The 15,803-nt window shown below is 51.1% G+C and overlaps 1 protein-coding gene across 14 annotated transcripts in view; it reads right to left on the reverse strand.

The window, feature by feature from the left end:
* MYO9B (myosin IXB) overlaps nucleotides 1–15,803 on the reverse strand; it is an 87,285-nt gene that overhangs the window by 58,164 nt on the left and 13,318 nt on the right. For all 14 annotated transcript variants that reach the window (XM_079770946.1, XM_079770940.1, XM_079770949.1 and 11 more), the window contains exon 2: nucleotides 14,298–15,192. In XM_079770946.1, the coding sequence (XP_079627072.1) occupies nucleotides 14,298–15,137 (840 nt within the window). In that variant the 5' untranslated portion in view covers nucleotides 15,138–15,192. The remainder of the gene's footprint in view (nucleotides 1–14,297; nucleotides 15,193–15,803) is intronic.

The following is a 15,803-nucleotide window of genomic DNA, read 5'->3' on the forward strand; positions in this document are numbered from 1 at the left end:
GGTAGTGAGAGCTTGTCTAAACTGGGGGTCCTCAAACCTGTTGAACAAACCAGGCTTAAAGCCTTTTTATAAAAAAATAAACTTTTTAGATTTACAGGAAAGTTATAGAATACTAGATGCCCGATGCACGAAGATTCGTGCAGAATGGGTCTTCCTTACCCTGGCTGCTGGCACAGCCTTTGCTCCGGCCCGGAGCCGTCTTTCTGCCTTCGCTCTGCCCAGAGGCCTGGAGTGGCTCTGGTGGTGCGAAACACCTGCTGCCTGTGTATGCAAATTAACCCATCATCTTTGTTGGGTTGATTTGCATACTCACTCCTGATTGGCTGGTGGGTGTTGCAAAGGTACGGTCAATTTGCATCTTTCTCTTTCATTAGTGTAGATTACAGCAAATTCCTATATAACCGACATTTAGTTTCTCCTGTTGTTAATATGATAATGGTGCATTTGTCACGACTTATAAACCACTATTTATTTTTTTAAATATATTTCTTTATTGATTTCAGAGAGGAAGGGAGAAGGAGAGAGAGATAGAAACATCAATGATGAGAGAGAATCATTGATCGGCTGCCTCCTGCATACCTCCTACTGGGGATTGAGCCCACAACCCAGGCATGTGCCCTTGGCTGGAATCAAACCTGGGACCCTTCAGTCCGCAGGCTGAGGCTCTATCCACTGAGCCAAGTCAGCTAGGGCTAAACCACTATTGATTGATATGTTATTATTAACTAAGTCTACACTTTATTTGAATATCCTCAGTTTTCTCCTAATGTCCTTGCTTTTGAGATCTTAACAGTTTCTTAATTATTTAAATGTTTATTTAGTTGTTAATCCTCACCCAAGGATATTTTTCCATTGATTTTTAGAAAGAGTGGAAGGGAAGGGGAGAGACTAAGAGAGAGAAACATCTATGTGAGAGAGACACACCAATTGGTTGCCTCCCGCACGTACCCCGACAAGGGAGGGGAGTGGAGCCTGTAACAGAGGTACATGCCCTGAACCAGTATCGAACCTGGGACCCTTCAGTCTGCGGGCCGACGCTCTATCCACCAAGCCACAACTGCTAGGACAAGTCCTTGGCAGTTTTGAGGACAGTCAGGTATTTTGTAGAATGTCTGTCAATTTGGGTCTGTCTGATATTTCTTCCCACTGCCTGTTTTGTAAATGAAGTTTTATAGCACACAGCCCCACCCATTCACCACATACAGTCTGTGGCTGCTTTTGCTCTACAATGCAGAGTGAGTGGATAGAGAGCTGAGTGGCCCTAAAATCCAGAAATACTAATTATGTAGCTCTTAATAGAAAGTTTGCAGATCCCTGGGCTAAGCTACTCTACAAGGGATTCAACTTAAAATGTTTAATCCAGGATATATACCTAAAGTGTGACCACTGCAAACCACTCTAGCTAATTTTGTCACTCATCTTTCTGTCTCTATTGACCTTTTCTGGACATTTCACATAGATGGGATCCTAGAATACATGACCTTCTGGCTTCTTTCATTCAATGAGTAATCTCCACTGTAGCCACTCTGCTTTGAAAAGGGGCAGTAGGAGCAGCAACAGCCTGTTTGCCCTGTGGGTCACTCCATCTTCCTTGGGTTAGGGAGCCATGGCTGGTGCCCAGGAAGACTACTGGATCCAAAGCCATGTGATAACCCCAATCAATGGTCGGGGTCAAGTGCCCCTGGCCACCTCTTTTTCAGGTGGATACAATTTTCTGACTTTCTTTTTTTTTTTGTTAATCCTCACCCGAGGATATTTTTCCATTGATTTTTAGAGAGTGGAAGGGAAGGGGAGAGACACAGAGAGAAAAACTTCAGTGTGAGAGAGACACATTGACTGGCTGCCTCCTGCACACGTCCTGATCAGGGCTGGGGATCGAGCCTGCAACCAAGGGACATACCCCTTGACCCAGAATTGAACTTGGGACCCTTCAAGCTGCGGGCTGACGCTCTATCCACTGAGCCAAACTGGTCAGGGCCAATTCTCTGACTTCCATCCTTTGCTTCTTTGGAGAGCCCCTCCCCAGTGTCTACCATTCTCTTTCTGGGGCAGTTTTGGAACGGACATGGAAGCCTACCCACACAGAGCAGGACTGCCCTGGGATCTCCACAAGGTGTCCCCCCTCCCTTGGTGTCACTGTGACGTCATCTCAGCACTCATTCACTCAGCTGACACCCGGGGCTGCTGAGCTAGAAAAGCTTGCTGTAAGAAACAAATGGCCCCTCAGAGCATAAGGATACACTGTGTGCTAGCTCTGCAGGCCACAGGACATTCCAGATTTCTCCCAGCAGGCCTCGGGCAGATGACAAAGGCAAGAATACTCCAGACTAAGGGTACAGCACATGCACAAAAGCCCTGGGCAGGAGAGATCAGGAGGCAGAGCAGAGAGGTTGACTTGCTACAGGTCACACAGAATACTGGAAGCTGAGCTGGGCTGCCTGGTCCTACTCTCACATCCTGGCAGGGGGCAGCTCTTGGCCCTGAGGTCCTGCAGGTGGTAAACTGCACTGGGAGGTGCAGGGTCACGTGCTGAGGGTAAAGGACCAGTCCAGGCACTTTGGCAGGATTGGAGATCTCCCCTCAGGGACTGTATGTCCTTGTCATCTCTCTCCCCTCCCCACAATCAGTCACTGAGTAGCTCTGTCCAGGTTATGGGATCTACATGGTTCCCTGTCCAGAGTCCTAGGCCAGATTTTCAACTGTACATCCTAAAGGCGCCTAAACTAGAGCCAGTTTCTCAACCTCGTCACCGCTGGCATTTTGGGCCTGGATCATTCTTTGTGGAGGGGGCTGCCCTGTGTACTGTAGGATATTGAATAGCATCCCTGGCCTCTGCCCACTAGATGCCAGTCTCCAGAGGTTGCCAAACGTCCCCTGGGGGTAGAATTACCCCTGGCTGAGAACTGAGCCTTCGATTCAGTTAAAAGTGGCTTCTCTGGAGATCCCCATGTGGCCAGGAAGGGCTAAATGGGACTCTAAATTCTCTAAGGTTGCTGTGACTCAGTCTGCCAAAAAGGGGTGATGATAACATCTAGTCTTTCCCCAGGAGCCTGCCCCACCTGACCACTGGCAAGTGGGGCCACTGGGCTGGGCAGGTGACTGTGAGCCTCAGACTTGTCCCCTTGGCCTTTCCCAAAGACAGGTCGCCTCTGCAGGCCTCAGGTAACCTCAGTGTCTTAATGAGCAGCTGATTGACTGACACAGAAGAAAACTTCAGAGGGCAGTCCCCGTGACTCTGGGGACAGGGCACTAGAGCCACTTCATCCTGGATAACAGCTAGAAAAGAAATGGGCCACCAGAGCCTGCGGTCGCTCCGATGCCCGGCCATGTTCCTGCCTCAAACAGTGAGGCAGATACAGCCAATGGATGAAGAGATACCCCCACCCACCGCCCAGCCCTGGTGCAACAAAGCATCCAGAACATTTGGAAAGGGCAGTGGCTGTGGAAGGGATGTTCTGGGCCCGAGCGATGCTTCACCTTTTAATCAACTCTTCCTGCAAATTCCAAGGAGGCCTTTCTGGGCGCCTAAAATATACCCCATAATTTCACTCTTAGATGCAGCATTCCCAAAAATATAACTTCCCCCTTTGTCTAAAATAGCCTTAGATCCCTGCGGAGCGTCAGGGCTCTGTGTTTTTGCGCAGCAGGACAGAAAGGCAGCCTCAAAGCTCTGCAGGGCACAGGAGAGGCAGGAAGCGCTGTGGCCCTTTGGATGGCCACCTGTCCCTGTGCTCCCAGAGGCCCTCGACACCCCAGTCCTCTATGTGCTCCCCCACGGATACCCTCTCATCCTTCTGCACTCCCTCCCTCTCTGGTGCAACCCCACTTTTTAGCTAGGCAGTCTCCCAGCAGACTGTCACCCTGTCTGTTCCCTACTGATACAGGTGGCTCCTAAAGCTGCTCTCGGTTTTCTTCATTTTGCGACATGCTTGTGGTAAGACTGAAATACCCATGCCTACTAGTTTGTATTAGGCCTTGGGGATGGGAATGCCGCCACGTGCACTGGAGGCCATGAGAAGCTTGTCCTCATGTTCCTTTCTCTGGCTGAATAATTCCCCTCCTTCCCCGAGTCTCCCCCCGCCCACCCCCCCCAGCTGTGAGCTCCTGAACATCCTCATGGTCTTACGTCCAACACCCGAAATGCCAGCTTTCTTGGAGGGTGCCATGACTCTGGGCACACATTTCTGGCCTGGTCCTGTCAGCCCCAGCCTCTCCTAGCAGCTCATGGTGTCCTCATCCCGTTGTGCCCCCGGCAGACTAAGCTGCCCCGTAGTAAGGATCCAGGTGGCCTCAGGGCCTGGGGTGCAGCTGGAAACCCTCAGAGGGCCTTCCAAGAGGGTGCAAGATGGGGAGGAGGCCCACACAGTCCCTGCCACCCTCAGCTAGAGTTGTAAAAATACTCTGTGCCTGTGGGACACAGCTAGTGAGTCCCACGTAGGGCCGAAAGGCGAAGCCCACCCTGCCAGGATCGTAGGGGACCTCTACATCCCAGTCCTCCTTCCCAGTCTGTCCAAAACTGCTTTAAGACCCTATGACCCTGACACCAATTCCAAAGGGTAGTTATTTCCTCCACACCAAGCAGTTCTCTGACACCAGCTGGGTGTCCTACAATTCAACCCAATCCTGATACTATCTACCTAGAGTCAGTGTCAACCTCACAGGTAAGGGCTCGGTTCCACAAGACTGCCTCCCACATCCCCTCCAGATGCCAGTTGCTTGTTTAAGTTGTAAGCTGTGCTTTTGACCAACTGGCTATAAATCGAGGTTCCCATGACCCTCTCCTTGGATTCTATTAATTTGCTGAAGCAGGTCACAGGACTCAGGAAACCAGTTTACTTACTAGAGCACCAGTTTATTATAAAAGGATACAGCTCAGGAAGAGCCAGATGGAAGAGATGCACAGGGCAAGGTATGGGGAAGGGGCAAGGGGCTTCCATGTCCTCTCTGGGCAGGCCACCCTCCCAGCACCTCCGCGTGCTCACCAAGACAGAAGCTCTCTGAACTCCCTCCTTTGGGTTTTTATGGAGGCTCCATTACATAGGCATGACGGTTTAAATCGTTGGCTGTAGGCTACTGAATCTATCTCTAGCCTCTCTGCCCTTCCCGCAGGTCAGGGGGTGGGACTGAAAATTCCAACCCTCTAATCACAGGGTTGGTTCTCCTGAGAACTGGCCCCCATCCTTAGGTACTTTCCAAGTCACCAATAACAAAACGGAAGACCCCTTTCTCACTTTTTTAGTTAGGAAATTCTAAGGGTTTTAGGAGCTCTGTGCCAGGAATAGGACCCTGAAAACCCCCCAAATATTTCTTATTATAAAGCACAAAATCACAGACTGTCGTGGGTAGATGTTTGCAGGATTTGATGTGGTGACACAAGTCATCTGGAATGAAGATGGGAATCTCTTCCTTACATTTAGGAAGGCAGAGTTCAGCAGGTGAGAAGAATGACTGTAGAAACTAACTGTGGAATGATCTAGAACAGTGGTCGCCAACCGGTGGTCCGTGAGGTCCGAAAGGTTGGCGACCGCTGATCTAGAATGTTCTATGTGTACTATAAGTATAAGGTCTCAGTAAACCTTTCCTGCAAAGGGCCAAGTGGTAAATATTTTCAGCTTTGCTTTCAGCTATGGTGTCTGTCACAACTGCTCTGCTTTGCTTCTGTGGCCTGAAAGCAGCCACAGACTATTATGTAAATGAGTGGGCATGGCTGTGGGCCAATAAAACTATTGAAACAGGTCAGACAATATGTAAATGAGGGTGTGTCTATATGCCAATAAAACTTTATTTACAGAAACAGGCAGATTTAACCTGTGGGCTGTAATTTGTCAATTCCTGGTATGCACAAAAGGAAATTAAACCTCAAATAAGTGCAGTGGATAACCATGCGTGCTCCCCTGCAGCAAAAACCACCACAGCGGCCCTGGTTTGTTTCCTGTTGGGGAGACACTTCCAGGAGAGCAGTTGAACCACAGCCAACACCTGGCATTAGGTTTAGAAAGTCACCCCAAAAGAACAGGGATGGAGGGGTGATAAAATCCCAGTGCAAAGAAACCAGTGCTAACTGTATAAAAACCCCACTAAAAGTGCTTTCATTACATTTGACTGCAAGAAACCCTACGGGGTGGGTGTGACTTTTCAGCTCTAGGGGTCCTCAAATCAGCCACTGCGTTTTTGGGCATTGATGAGCAGCTTAAAAAAAAAATAAAAAAAAAAAAATATATATATATATACACATATACATACACACATACATATATAATTGATATAGATATATATAATATATATATATAATTGATTTCGGAGAGGAAAGGAGAGGGAGAGAGAGCGATAGAAACATCAATGATGAGAGAGACTCATTGATTGGCTGCCTCCTGCACGCCCCTGACGGAATCAAGCCCACAATCCGGGCATGTGCCCTGACTGGGAATTGAACTGTGACCTCCTGGTTCACAGGTCGGTGCTCATCCACTGAACCACACCAGCAGGCGATGAGCAACTTTTAAAATAATATTTTAAGAAGTTGTTCAGTTCTCCTGGGAGACCCAACTTGGATGGAAAAGCCGACCCTTACACCGAAGCGTGCTTCATCAGTGATGGGTGGCAGAGACACCAGGACGTTTCTGGTTGTGGGTGGGCAGTGACCATTCTCTTGGCTGTGGCTGGCCTGGAGGTGGGGGTGGGGGAGTAGACAACACCAGTCACCTCTTCCAGGGAGTGAATGAGAACACCAGGCGGGACCGTTCCCTGGCTTGACGGCCTCCATGAGATGGAAGGGATGGCACTAAATACAGTGGGGTTGCTATGTAACAATAGCAAGATATTACTGAAAAAGAAATTGAAACTATTTAGGGATAGAACACAGAACATCTGTTCAACTGAAATCAGTCTTTGCATGCAGTTGGCCTAAAATTTATTCTCAACTGGTGTGATCTGCCACTCTAGAGACACTTAGTGATGTCTGGAGACATTTTTGGTTGTCACAACTGGGGAAGGAGGTGCTACTGGCCCCTGAGAGTTAGAGGCCAGGGCTGCTGCTCAATACCCTACAGTGCACAGGACACCCCACCCAGGAGAAAGGCTCCATTGGCACCCAGACGTTGGTGGCGTGAAAGCGTCGTGGCCTTTGTCCTTGTGTGTTTCTGTCTGTGAGGCCTTACGTCGACATGAGGCCTTATTTACCTTCTGTTCTCTGTGCCATTTGCCTGCCCCTTTCCCCCTCCTGCCCCAGGGTTCCAGCCTTAGCACCTACCTCCTTTGGGCTGCTCTGTCAACCCAAGGCCCCCCAAACATCCTGGGGAGGCCACACTGGGGACAGAATCAGCCAGAGATTCTATTCTTCACACGCTGCAGCTATTCAGGCGGGGCCCATCTCCCTTATGGGCTTTCAATAGCCCAGCTCCAGGACACAAGGTATCTTCTTCTCCCATCCCTGCACCCACCATATCTCCCTATACTGTCCATTTTCCTAGGATCCCATCCTGGGCTCTCACTCTCCCTCCCACACTGATGGGTGACCCGATGTTGTACTGCTTGATCTCCCAGCCAGCCACCCAGCCTCTAGGATGGCCCAGCCAGCCAGAGCCTTGACCACGGGCCCAGGGGGGATGACTTCTGAGAGCTCTAAAAAGCAGATCGGTGGTTACGAGACTGGGGGGAGAGGAAATGGGGAGTGGCTGCTAATGGGGTTTCCTTTTCGGGGTGATGCAAATGTTTTGGAATTAGATAGAGGTGCTTGTTGAACAACATAATAAATGTGCTCAAAAATACTCAATTGTTCACTTGAAATGGATGGATTATATCTCAGAAAGGCTCTTAAATAAAAACCCTAATTGCAGAGGCACGCCTCCTCATTCCAGAACCTTCCATCTCTGTCATCCTGGCTGAGTGTCTTCGCCTGTGCACTCCCAACACTGGGCAGTGATTGGCCTATCAGTGCCCTCTGGAGGGAAGGATATGGTCTGGTGGCCATGAGGACATGGGTCAAGGTGGATGATGACATGTGGTTCTGGGTAACCTGCCTAGGCTGGTGCCCTGGTGCTGACAGAGGGTAGTGGGAACAGCAGCTGGGCAGGTGGAAGATGGCTGAGGGCAGTCTGGGGTCATGTGATACTGGGTCCGTGGGGCCCTAAGAAGGGAGTTGGTGCTCAGGACCAGGTTGGCACAGATGCCAGTCCTAGGACAGGCTCCTTTGGGGCCCCACAGGCAGCTGGAGGCAGCAGCAAGCTCCAGGAGCCCCCTGGGTCCTACGTCTCGCCGTCTTGGGTCACTGGCCTCCTATGGGTATGCTGAGCAGCTTGGGACATCACTGCTTCTCAGCTTCCTCTCTCTGTGTGGGCCAGGGTACAGCGGCTACACGAAGGCCCTGAACCCTGGCACACAGTAGCCTCTGGCCGCTTGGGAAAGCAGCCTGACCAGCAAGGATCCTCATTTCATTTCTGCTTTCGAAATTAAAACCCTATGTGCATTTGCGAATGTCGGTGGCATTGTTACAGTTCAGGAAAGACTAAGAGAACCCAGGCCTTAAGCCCTCCATGCTAAGCCTTGATGCTGAGGTCTGTGGCCAAGGAAGAGGCACATGTCCTAGGAGTATTCTGCTCTGGGCTGCTGCATCTGGAGGGGTGAGGCTCCCTGAGAAAGACCCCAGACTGCTCAAGGCCCTAGTGTGTCTGCCATCTGCACCTTCAGTGTTCCCGAGCTCAGGCAAGTCCCACGTACATGTCGTGTTTGGGAAGGGAGGGCGGTTCAGAGGGCAGGCTGGAGCTGAGCACAGTCAAGTGACACCGTGTGAAACTGTGACAGTAGCAGTTAAGTGCAGCAGGCGACGAATCAGCTGATTGGAACCGGCTTTCCACAGTGCCCCCTTCCTGTTTTCTGGTCAGAATTGCACAGTGAGGCTGCAACCCGCGTCCGGCGGGTGGGGGTGGCGCCTGGTGACATTCAAACCTCAAAACAACTCAACTTCTCCTTTTGTAGAGCTGTAAAAAGTTCCAGACACTGCAGTGGTGCTGATCTTTGGCCAAGGTGAGGAGGAAATCCTTCACGAAGATGCAGGGAGATACCATGAACTCAGGCTCGTGCTCCAGCTGGCTTCGAGCCCTGGTCCAGCTAAGGCTGCCTGCTGGGTGGCCAGGAGAACCCAGACTAGAGTGGGTTGACTTGTGTCCTGCCCTCCCCCCCCCCCGCCAAATATGTCCAAGTCCTCATCCCAGGAACCTGTGAATGGGTCCTTATTTGCACAAAGGGTAAGGATCTAAAGGTGAGATCATCCTGGATTTAGAGTGGGCCCTGACTCCAATGACAGTGTCTTCATATGAGAACGGAGAGTAGAGACACAGGGACACACGGGGAGAAAGCATGTGGAGATGTAGGAGGAGATGCAGTGATGCGGCCACAGCCAAGTAATGCCAAAGGGTTGCTGGAAGCTCCCAGAAGCCGGGAGAGAGGCCTGGATCTGTTCTTCCTCAGAGCCTCCAGAAGGGGCCAACCTGCCCACGCCTTGATTCCAGACTCCTGCTGTCTTAAGCTCCTCAGTTGGTGGTACTTTATAATGGCAGCCCCGGACACTTGCATACTAGTGTGCCTCTCTGCGGCTCTGTTTTCTCATCTTTAAAACAAGCAGAGCTGTTTTGAGGGCTCAGAGAGGTGACAGATAGAAACGGTGGCACCTGAAGCTTGACACCCGAGTGGGTCCGAAGGCCGATAACAAGTTATTCCTGTTATTAGAAAGTGCCTGTTGGATCAGCACAGGATGGCTGGAACTTACTTACGGACAAAATGGTTGGCACCTGGAAGAAACGGTGACTGGGTCTCGTGGGATCACAAGCTGTGACTCCAGACAGCTGTTCTCACCCAAGGAAGATTCTGCCCCCCCCCCGCCCCAGGAGACAGTGATGTCTGGGTACATTTTTGGTTGTCATAACTGGGGGAGAGGTTGCTTTTGGAACTTGGTGGGTGGAGGCCAGGGCTGCTGCTCAACACCCTGCAGTGCACAGGATGTCCCACACAGAGAATGACCTGGCTCCAGACACTAGTGGTGCCTCAACTGGGAACCCCAGCTCTAAATTAAAATAACCTTCTCCCTTTCCAAAAGGTCGCCCCAGGAAGCGTGTTTATGGCCCTGATGTGGATTTGGCTAAAGCCAGTTTTGGAAGCTGGCGTGGGCACCGCCCTCTAGCAGAGCACCGCCCTCCAGCAGATCCTAACTGCTGGGGGAACTTGGCTTTGCTGGCTCTTGCTGAGGCTCCAGGGAGGCAGCCAGGTCAGAGGCATCTGACTCATAGGGTGCAGAGGCCTGCCATGGAGGGTGACTAATGGCACTCCAAGAATGTGCCAAGATCCCTTGAGGCAACTGCAGGGGGAGGAGCAAGGAGGCCGATGGGAGACACTGGGCCTCCAGGATGACTGCTGAGCCAGGGTGGCCCTCAGGGAAGAAGGCATCAGACACTGCCAGCTATCACTCAGTGGGGGCTGTTCTGGACATGTCCCCAAAAGTCACATCCATGTCCTGATCTAGAACCTGTAAACATGGCCTTATTTGGAAATGGGGTTGTTGCTGATGTAATTAGAATGAGGTCATCCTGTGTTAGGGTGGGCCCTAAATCCAATGACTGGTGTCTTTATAAGAAGAGAAGGCAATGTCACGAAAGAGGGAGAGATTGGGGTGATGCAGCCACAAGCCAAGGAATGCCTGGAGCCACCAGAAGCTGGAAGAGATAAGGACGGGTCCTTCCCTAGGGCCTTTGGAGGGAGCGTGGCCCTGCAAAGACCTGGATTTCAGACTTCCGGCCTTCAGAGCTGTGAGAAAATACAGTCAGCCCTCTGAATCTATGGGGTTTGCACCTGTAGATTCAACCAACTGAGGATCAAAAATATTAGGGGGAAAGATTTCCAAAAATTTCCCAAAAGCAAAACCTGAATTTGCCAGGTACCGAGCACTATGCTGAATCCACGTGAATGAAGTGATATACAGGCATATCCAGCTGTAGCCTCTGTGTAAATGCAGGCTATCTGCAATTACTATGCCATTATATAGACCAGTGGTCGGCAAACTCATTAGTCAACAGAGCCAAATATCAACAGTACACCGATTGAAATTTCTTTTGAGAGCCAAATTTTTTAAACTTAAACTTCTTCTAACGCCACTTCTTCAAAATAAACTCGCCCAGGCCGTGGTATTTTGTGGAAGAGCCACTCTCAAGGGGCCAAAGAGCTGCATGTGGCTTGCGAGCCGCAGTTTGCCGACCACTGATATAGACGAAACTTGAGCATCTGAGAACTTTGGTGTCTCCTGGGGTCCTAGAACCAGTCCCCTATGGATACTGAGGGACAACTTTAAACTCCTATTGCTTGAAGCTCTCCGACTGTGGTACTTGGTTATGGCAGCCACAGGAACCTCATCCAGGTGCCCTGGATGATCCTTAGCTAGAAGAGAAAACTACACCCTGATGACAATCCTGACTCCTCACCATGTCATTTTGAAACCTCAGGGCTCAGCGTCCTCACCAAGCATGGGCACACCCACCTGCCTGGTTCCATGAGGGGTGAATGACCACTTGGCAAAATGCTCCACTTGGTAAACACTGGGTCTGCCCTCTCATTGATGTTCTTAATTTCTAACGTCATTTGACAGCCTGCAGCATTTCAGTCAGGACTCTAATTGGTGCCAGGAACTAATGTACTGGCCTAGAGCACATGTCACGGCTCCTGATACTTGTTGGGAGGACCAACATGGAGCCATTGGCTTCACCACAACTGAGTTTCAGAGCTGGGATGGAGTAAAATTGAACCTAGGACACCCTCCTTAGCTCCCATGTCACATAGGGCCCTCCCTGCGGCCCTCAAGGCCATGAATGATTTGCCTGTCACCTCTCTGTCCCCACTGCCTCCCACTCACCCCACTCCTGGGCCCTTGCCTTTCTTCCAACACACCGGGCATGGTCCAGCCTCCGGCCTTTGCACTGGCAGTGCCTCCTCCTGTATGGATCCCCCTCTTTCCAGGTCCAGCTCAGCATCACCTCTCACCTCCTACCCCCTCAATCCTTCTTCCTTGGGCCTCTGGCTTCTTCTTCTTCTTTTTTTTAAAATATATTTTATTGATTTTTTTACAGAGAGGAAGGGAGAGGGATAGAGATTCAGAAACATCAATCAGCTGCCTCCCGCACACCTCCCGCTGGGGATGTGCCTGCAACCAAGGTACATGCCCTTGACCAGAATCGAACCTGGGACCCTTCAGTCCGCAGGCCGATGCTCTATCCACTGAGCCAAACCAGTTAGGGCGGGCCTCTGGCTTCTTATTGGCTCCTAGCTCTGCCTACCTTCTCATCATTGAGGCGCAATTCTCTTCAGGCAGGCCTTTGTGTCCATTGTTACCACCACATAGCCCAGTGCCTAGAACAGTGCCTGGCACATGGCAGACATGTGTGCAAAATATTATAGAATGAAAGAGTGATCAGAATAGAGGAGGGAATGCACACAGAGTACACAGCATTAAAGAGAAAAGTGTCCATTCTGCAGCTGGGTTACTCAGTTTCTTTTAAAACATTGACACAAGAAATGATAATCTTTACATTACGTATTTAGGAGAAGACAGCAACAGGCTGCCCATGTAGGCATAGGGCCAGGCCATACAACCAGTCCTAATGAATTTCTTGCTGATGATCTCAGAGATCATCCTAGAGGAAGAGGAACTGAGATGTATTCAGCAGGCGCAGTCTAGATGTGATTTCAATGAATTTGCACAGCAGCCCGAGGCAGCTGCTTTAGGCCCTCAGCTTGGGGGAGAATGGAAGAAGCTGGAGGTCAACACTCCAAGGTAGGCGAAGACTCCTGCACCCCCAAAGAGGGGGGTCTGGATGGACAGGTTATGGCACATCCAGATAATGAGGTGTTAATTGGCAAGCCACATACATGGAGGAATCTTACAAGCATAACGCTGAGTGGAGGAAACTAATCTGGAAAAGGCAAAAAGATGGAGACAGTGAAAGATCAGTAGTTGCCAGGAGTTTGGGCGGGGGGAGAGGGATGAACAGGCGAAGCATGGGGTTTTTTTAGGGCAGGGGAATGACTCTGATACTTTAACAATGGATACGTAACACTGTACATTTGTCCAAATCCACAGAATGTACAACACAGAGTGAACCCTAAAGTAAACTGTGGACTTTAGGGATCTCTTGTACTATCTGCTCAATATTGCTATAAACCTAAAACTGCTCTAAGAAATACAATAATTTATATTATAATGAATAAAATTAAACCCTTAAGATTAAAATTACTTTTATAGAATTATTTATTGTAAAATCTTTTTTAAAAAAGAGTCCTAGATGCCAAACCCAGAGCCACACAAACTCTGGGCCACACAAGCCCGGCCCTCTCCGGTGATGACGGTCGGGCCACGTTCTGGAATGTGGATGCCTCTTGTCATAAGAACCCGAGAATGAGGAAGAGTGCATGTCATTTCTGCTGCCCCTGCATCCAGAGGGCTTACCCCTAACAACACAGCGATGGCTTTCGTGGGGTTTGGCCATGGGATACTGGACAGAGGGCCGAGAGGGTTTCCTCCCCCACTGACTATACAGCGCTGCCCGGTGGTCCCCTCCTCGCCTCACTGTCCCTCAGCCCCCAGGCCTGCACTACGCCTTGATGGCTTTCTTCCACGCCACAGCCCCTCTGGAAACCCTCCATTGTGAACTGCTCGGTTTGGTCATGCCATCCTTTTATTTCTGGGACCTGGAATACAGATGGCTGCCTCCCAGACGTCAACAGTGTATATCAGGCCTTTTTTTTCTTCTATATTCTGATGTTTTGATATCTGGGGCCTACCTGACCCTGGAGAGATTGCCCCTCCTCGGGTTAGCCAATACCTAGAGAGGGCAAAGGACTTGCCTGTGAGCATATCTTCCATATGCAAACCCACCCAGTCAGAGCCCACACTCCTACCACCTCTCCTATCAAGCTTTCACACTCAGGACCACTATCCACCTGCCCTGATCACCCCAGGGCCAGATTCCAGACAACCTGGGCAGCCCCTACGTCCAAGAGCCCGCAAATGATTCAAACCAGCCAATCCTAAACCTGCTCACCCTGCCTCACCTATCCCTTCCCATGAAAATCACAACAGGGGCCCTTGGCCATGATTTCCCCTCACTCCTGCCTAATCCTGACCAACCCTGGTGCCTCCTCGTGTGGCCCTGTTTCTAGCAAAGCTCCTGTTTCTAGGGAACCGTGAGTATAACAAACTATCTTCTCGCAATAATAAAACCCCCATGTTAAGGCCCCTTCTGACGGACTGCCCTGCTCACCTCTAGCACGGGGCCGGCGCCCAGGATGGTCCTCTCAACACCACTGGCGTAGCCCTTCTGACTCAGGGCGGTGAGGCAGTGGATCAGGAAGTTGGTGGTCTGTGTCTTGCCTGAGCCGCTCTCACCCGAGATTACAATGCACTGGTTGACACGTTTCCGGAGCATGGCGTAGTAGGCCACGTCGGCCAGCGCGAACACGTGTGGCTCTAGCTTGCCCAGCTGTTGGTTCTCGTACATCTTCACGTACTTGGGGTTGTAGATGGGGAGGAACTTGAAAGGGTTGACAGCGACAAGGATGCTTCCTGCATACGTGTAGATCTTCTGCTGTAGGAAGCGGTGCTTGAGGTTCTTCAGGAGGTTAGCCTCGGTCAGCTCAGGGAGGTTGCACAGGTCGTCAAAGTCCGCCTGCTGCCTGGGCAGGAGGCCGCGCTCCACCAGGCGCCGGGCAGCTGTGGCCTGGGCCATCAGCTGCATATGTACATACTTGATGGCCCCATCTGAGTCACGCTCTTGCAGCAGGAAGTAGTAACCATCTTCCTGCGGGTGCTCGTCCTGTGCCCGTCGAGGCCACAGCAACACGCGGTGTACAGGTGAGTCGTTGGCGTCCAGCACCCACTCCTCCCCGCCTGTCTCCTTGACCTCCACCAGCACATAGCGCTTGGTTCCATCTAGCCGCAGGCTGGTGACAGCGTCCTGAATGACGTCCGACGTAGTGCTGTCCTTGGTGGCCGTCACACAGCACGAGGCCTGACTCTCGCTGGTGGCCAGCTGTGGGTAGATATGCAGGTGATAGGCCGCCTGCCTCTGGCAGCCGGAGCTGCCTGCCTCGTTCACACTCATCTTGCCAGCCGCCTGGCTTCAGCATGCCTCCCAGGCTCAGGGCACGTTTCTGGAGCTGAAAGGGAGGGGGTAGCACCGTCAGAGCGGTAGTTGTGGTAGGAAACACTGACGCCCACCCTAGACAAACAGCCCCAGACCCGAGGTCTGAATACCCTGCCAGATGGGGCTCTCTCGAAAAGCCAACAGGTGGTAAGAGCCTCTGTCTGTCCTTAAAGGTGACCTCTGTGACTCTTGCAGAGTGACAGCACCAGACTCCCTCCTCCCCAAGATCAAGCCCTTCCCTTGGAGTTTACACCATCTCAGCCCACATCCCTCCTCACGCAGGGTCAGCCTATCAACCTGCAAGCCCAATGATCACGGCCATGTCTCAGCTAAGCCTTTGCCAGTCCACATCCTTCCTGGCTTCTCCTCTTGGACAAAATCTCCCCCACCAGTTCTCCAAGATGAAGACTTCGTCCCACAGGCCTTGGTTACATCCCCACAATATACTGGGACATCAAGAACCTGCCTTGAAACTCAGGGGTTCTGAAACAGGGTACCCCAAATTCCAATGAGGAGGACCAAGTCAGGAAGAGCCCCCAAAAACTCACTCAAGAAAACTGCTCAGAATGTATTTGCTTCTAGAACCCACAACCCCAGTCTTCTATGGAGAACATCAGATAGATG

Source organism: Cnephaeus nilssonii, assembly GCF_951640355.1.
Source record: "Cnephaeus nilssonii genome assembly, chromosome: 5".
Classification (NCBI taxonomy): Eukaryota; Metazoa; Chordata; class Mammalia; order Chiroptera; family Vespertilionidae; genus Cnephaeus; species Cnephaeus nilssonii.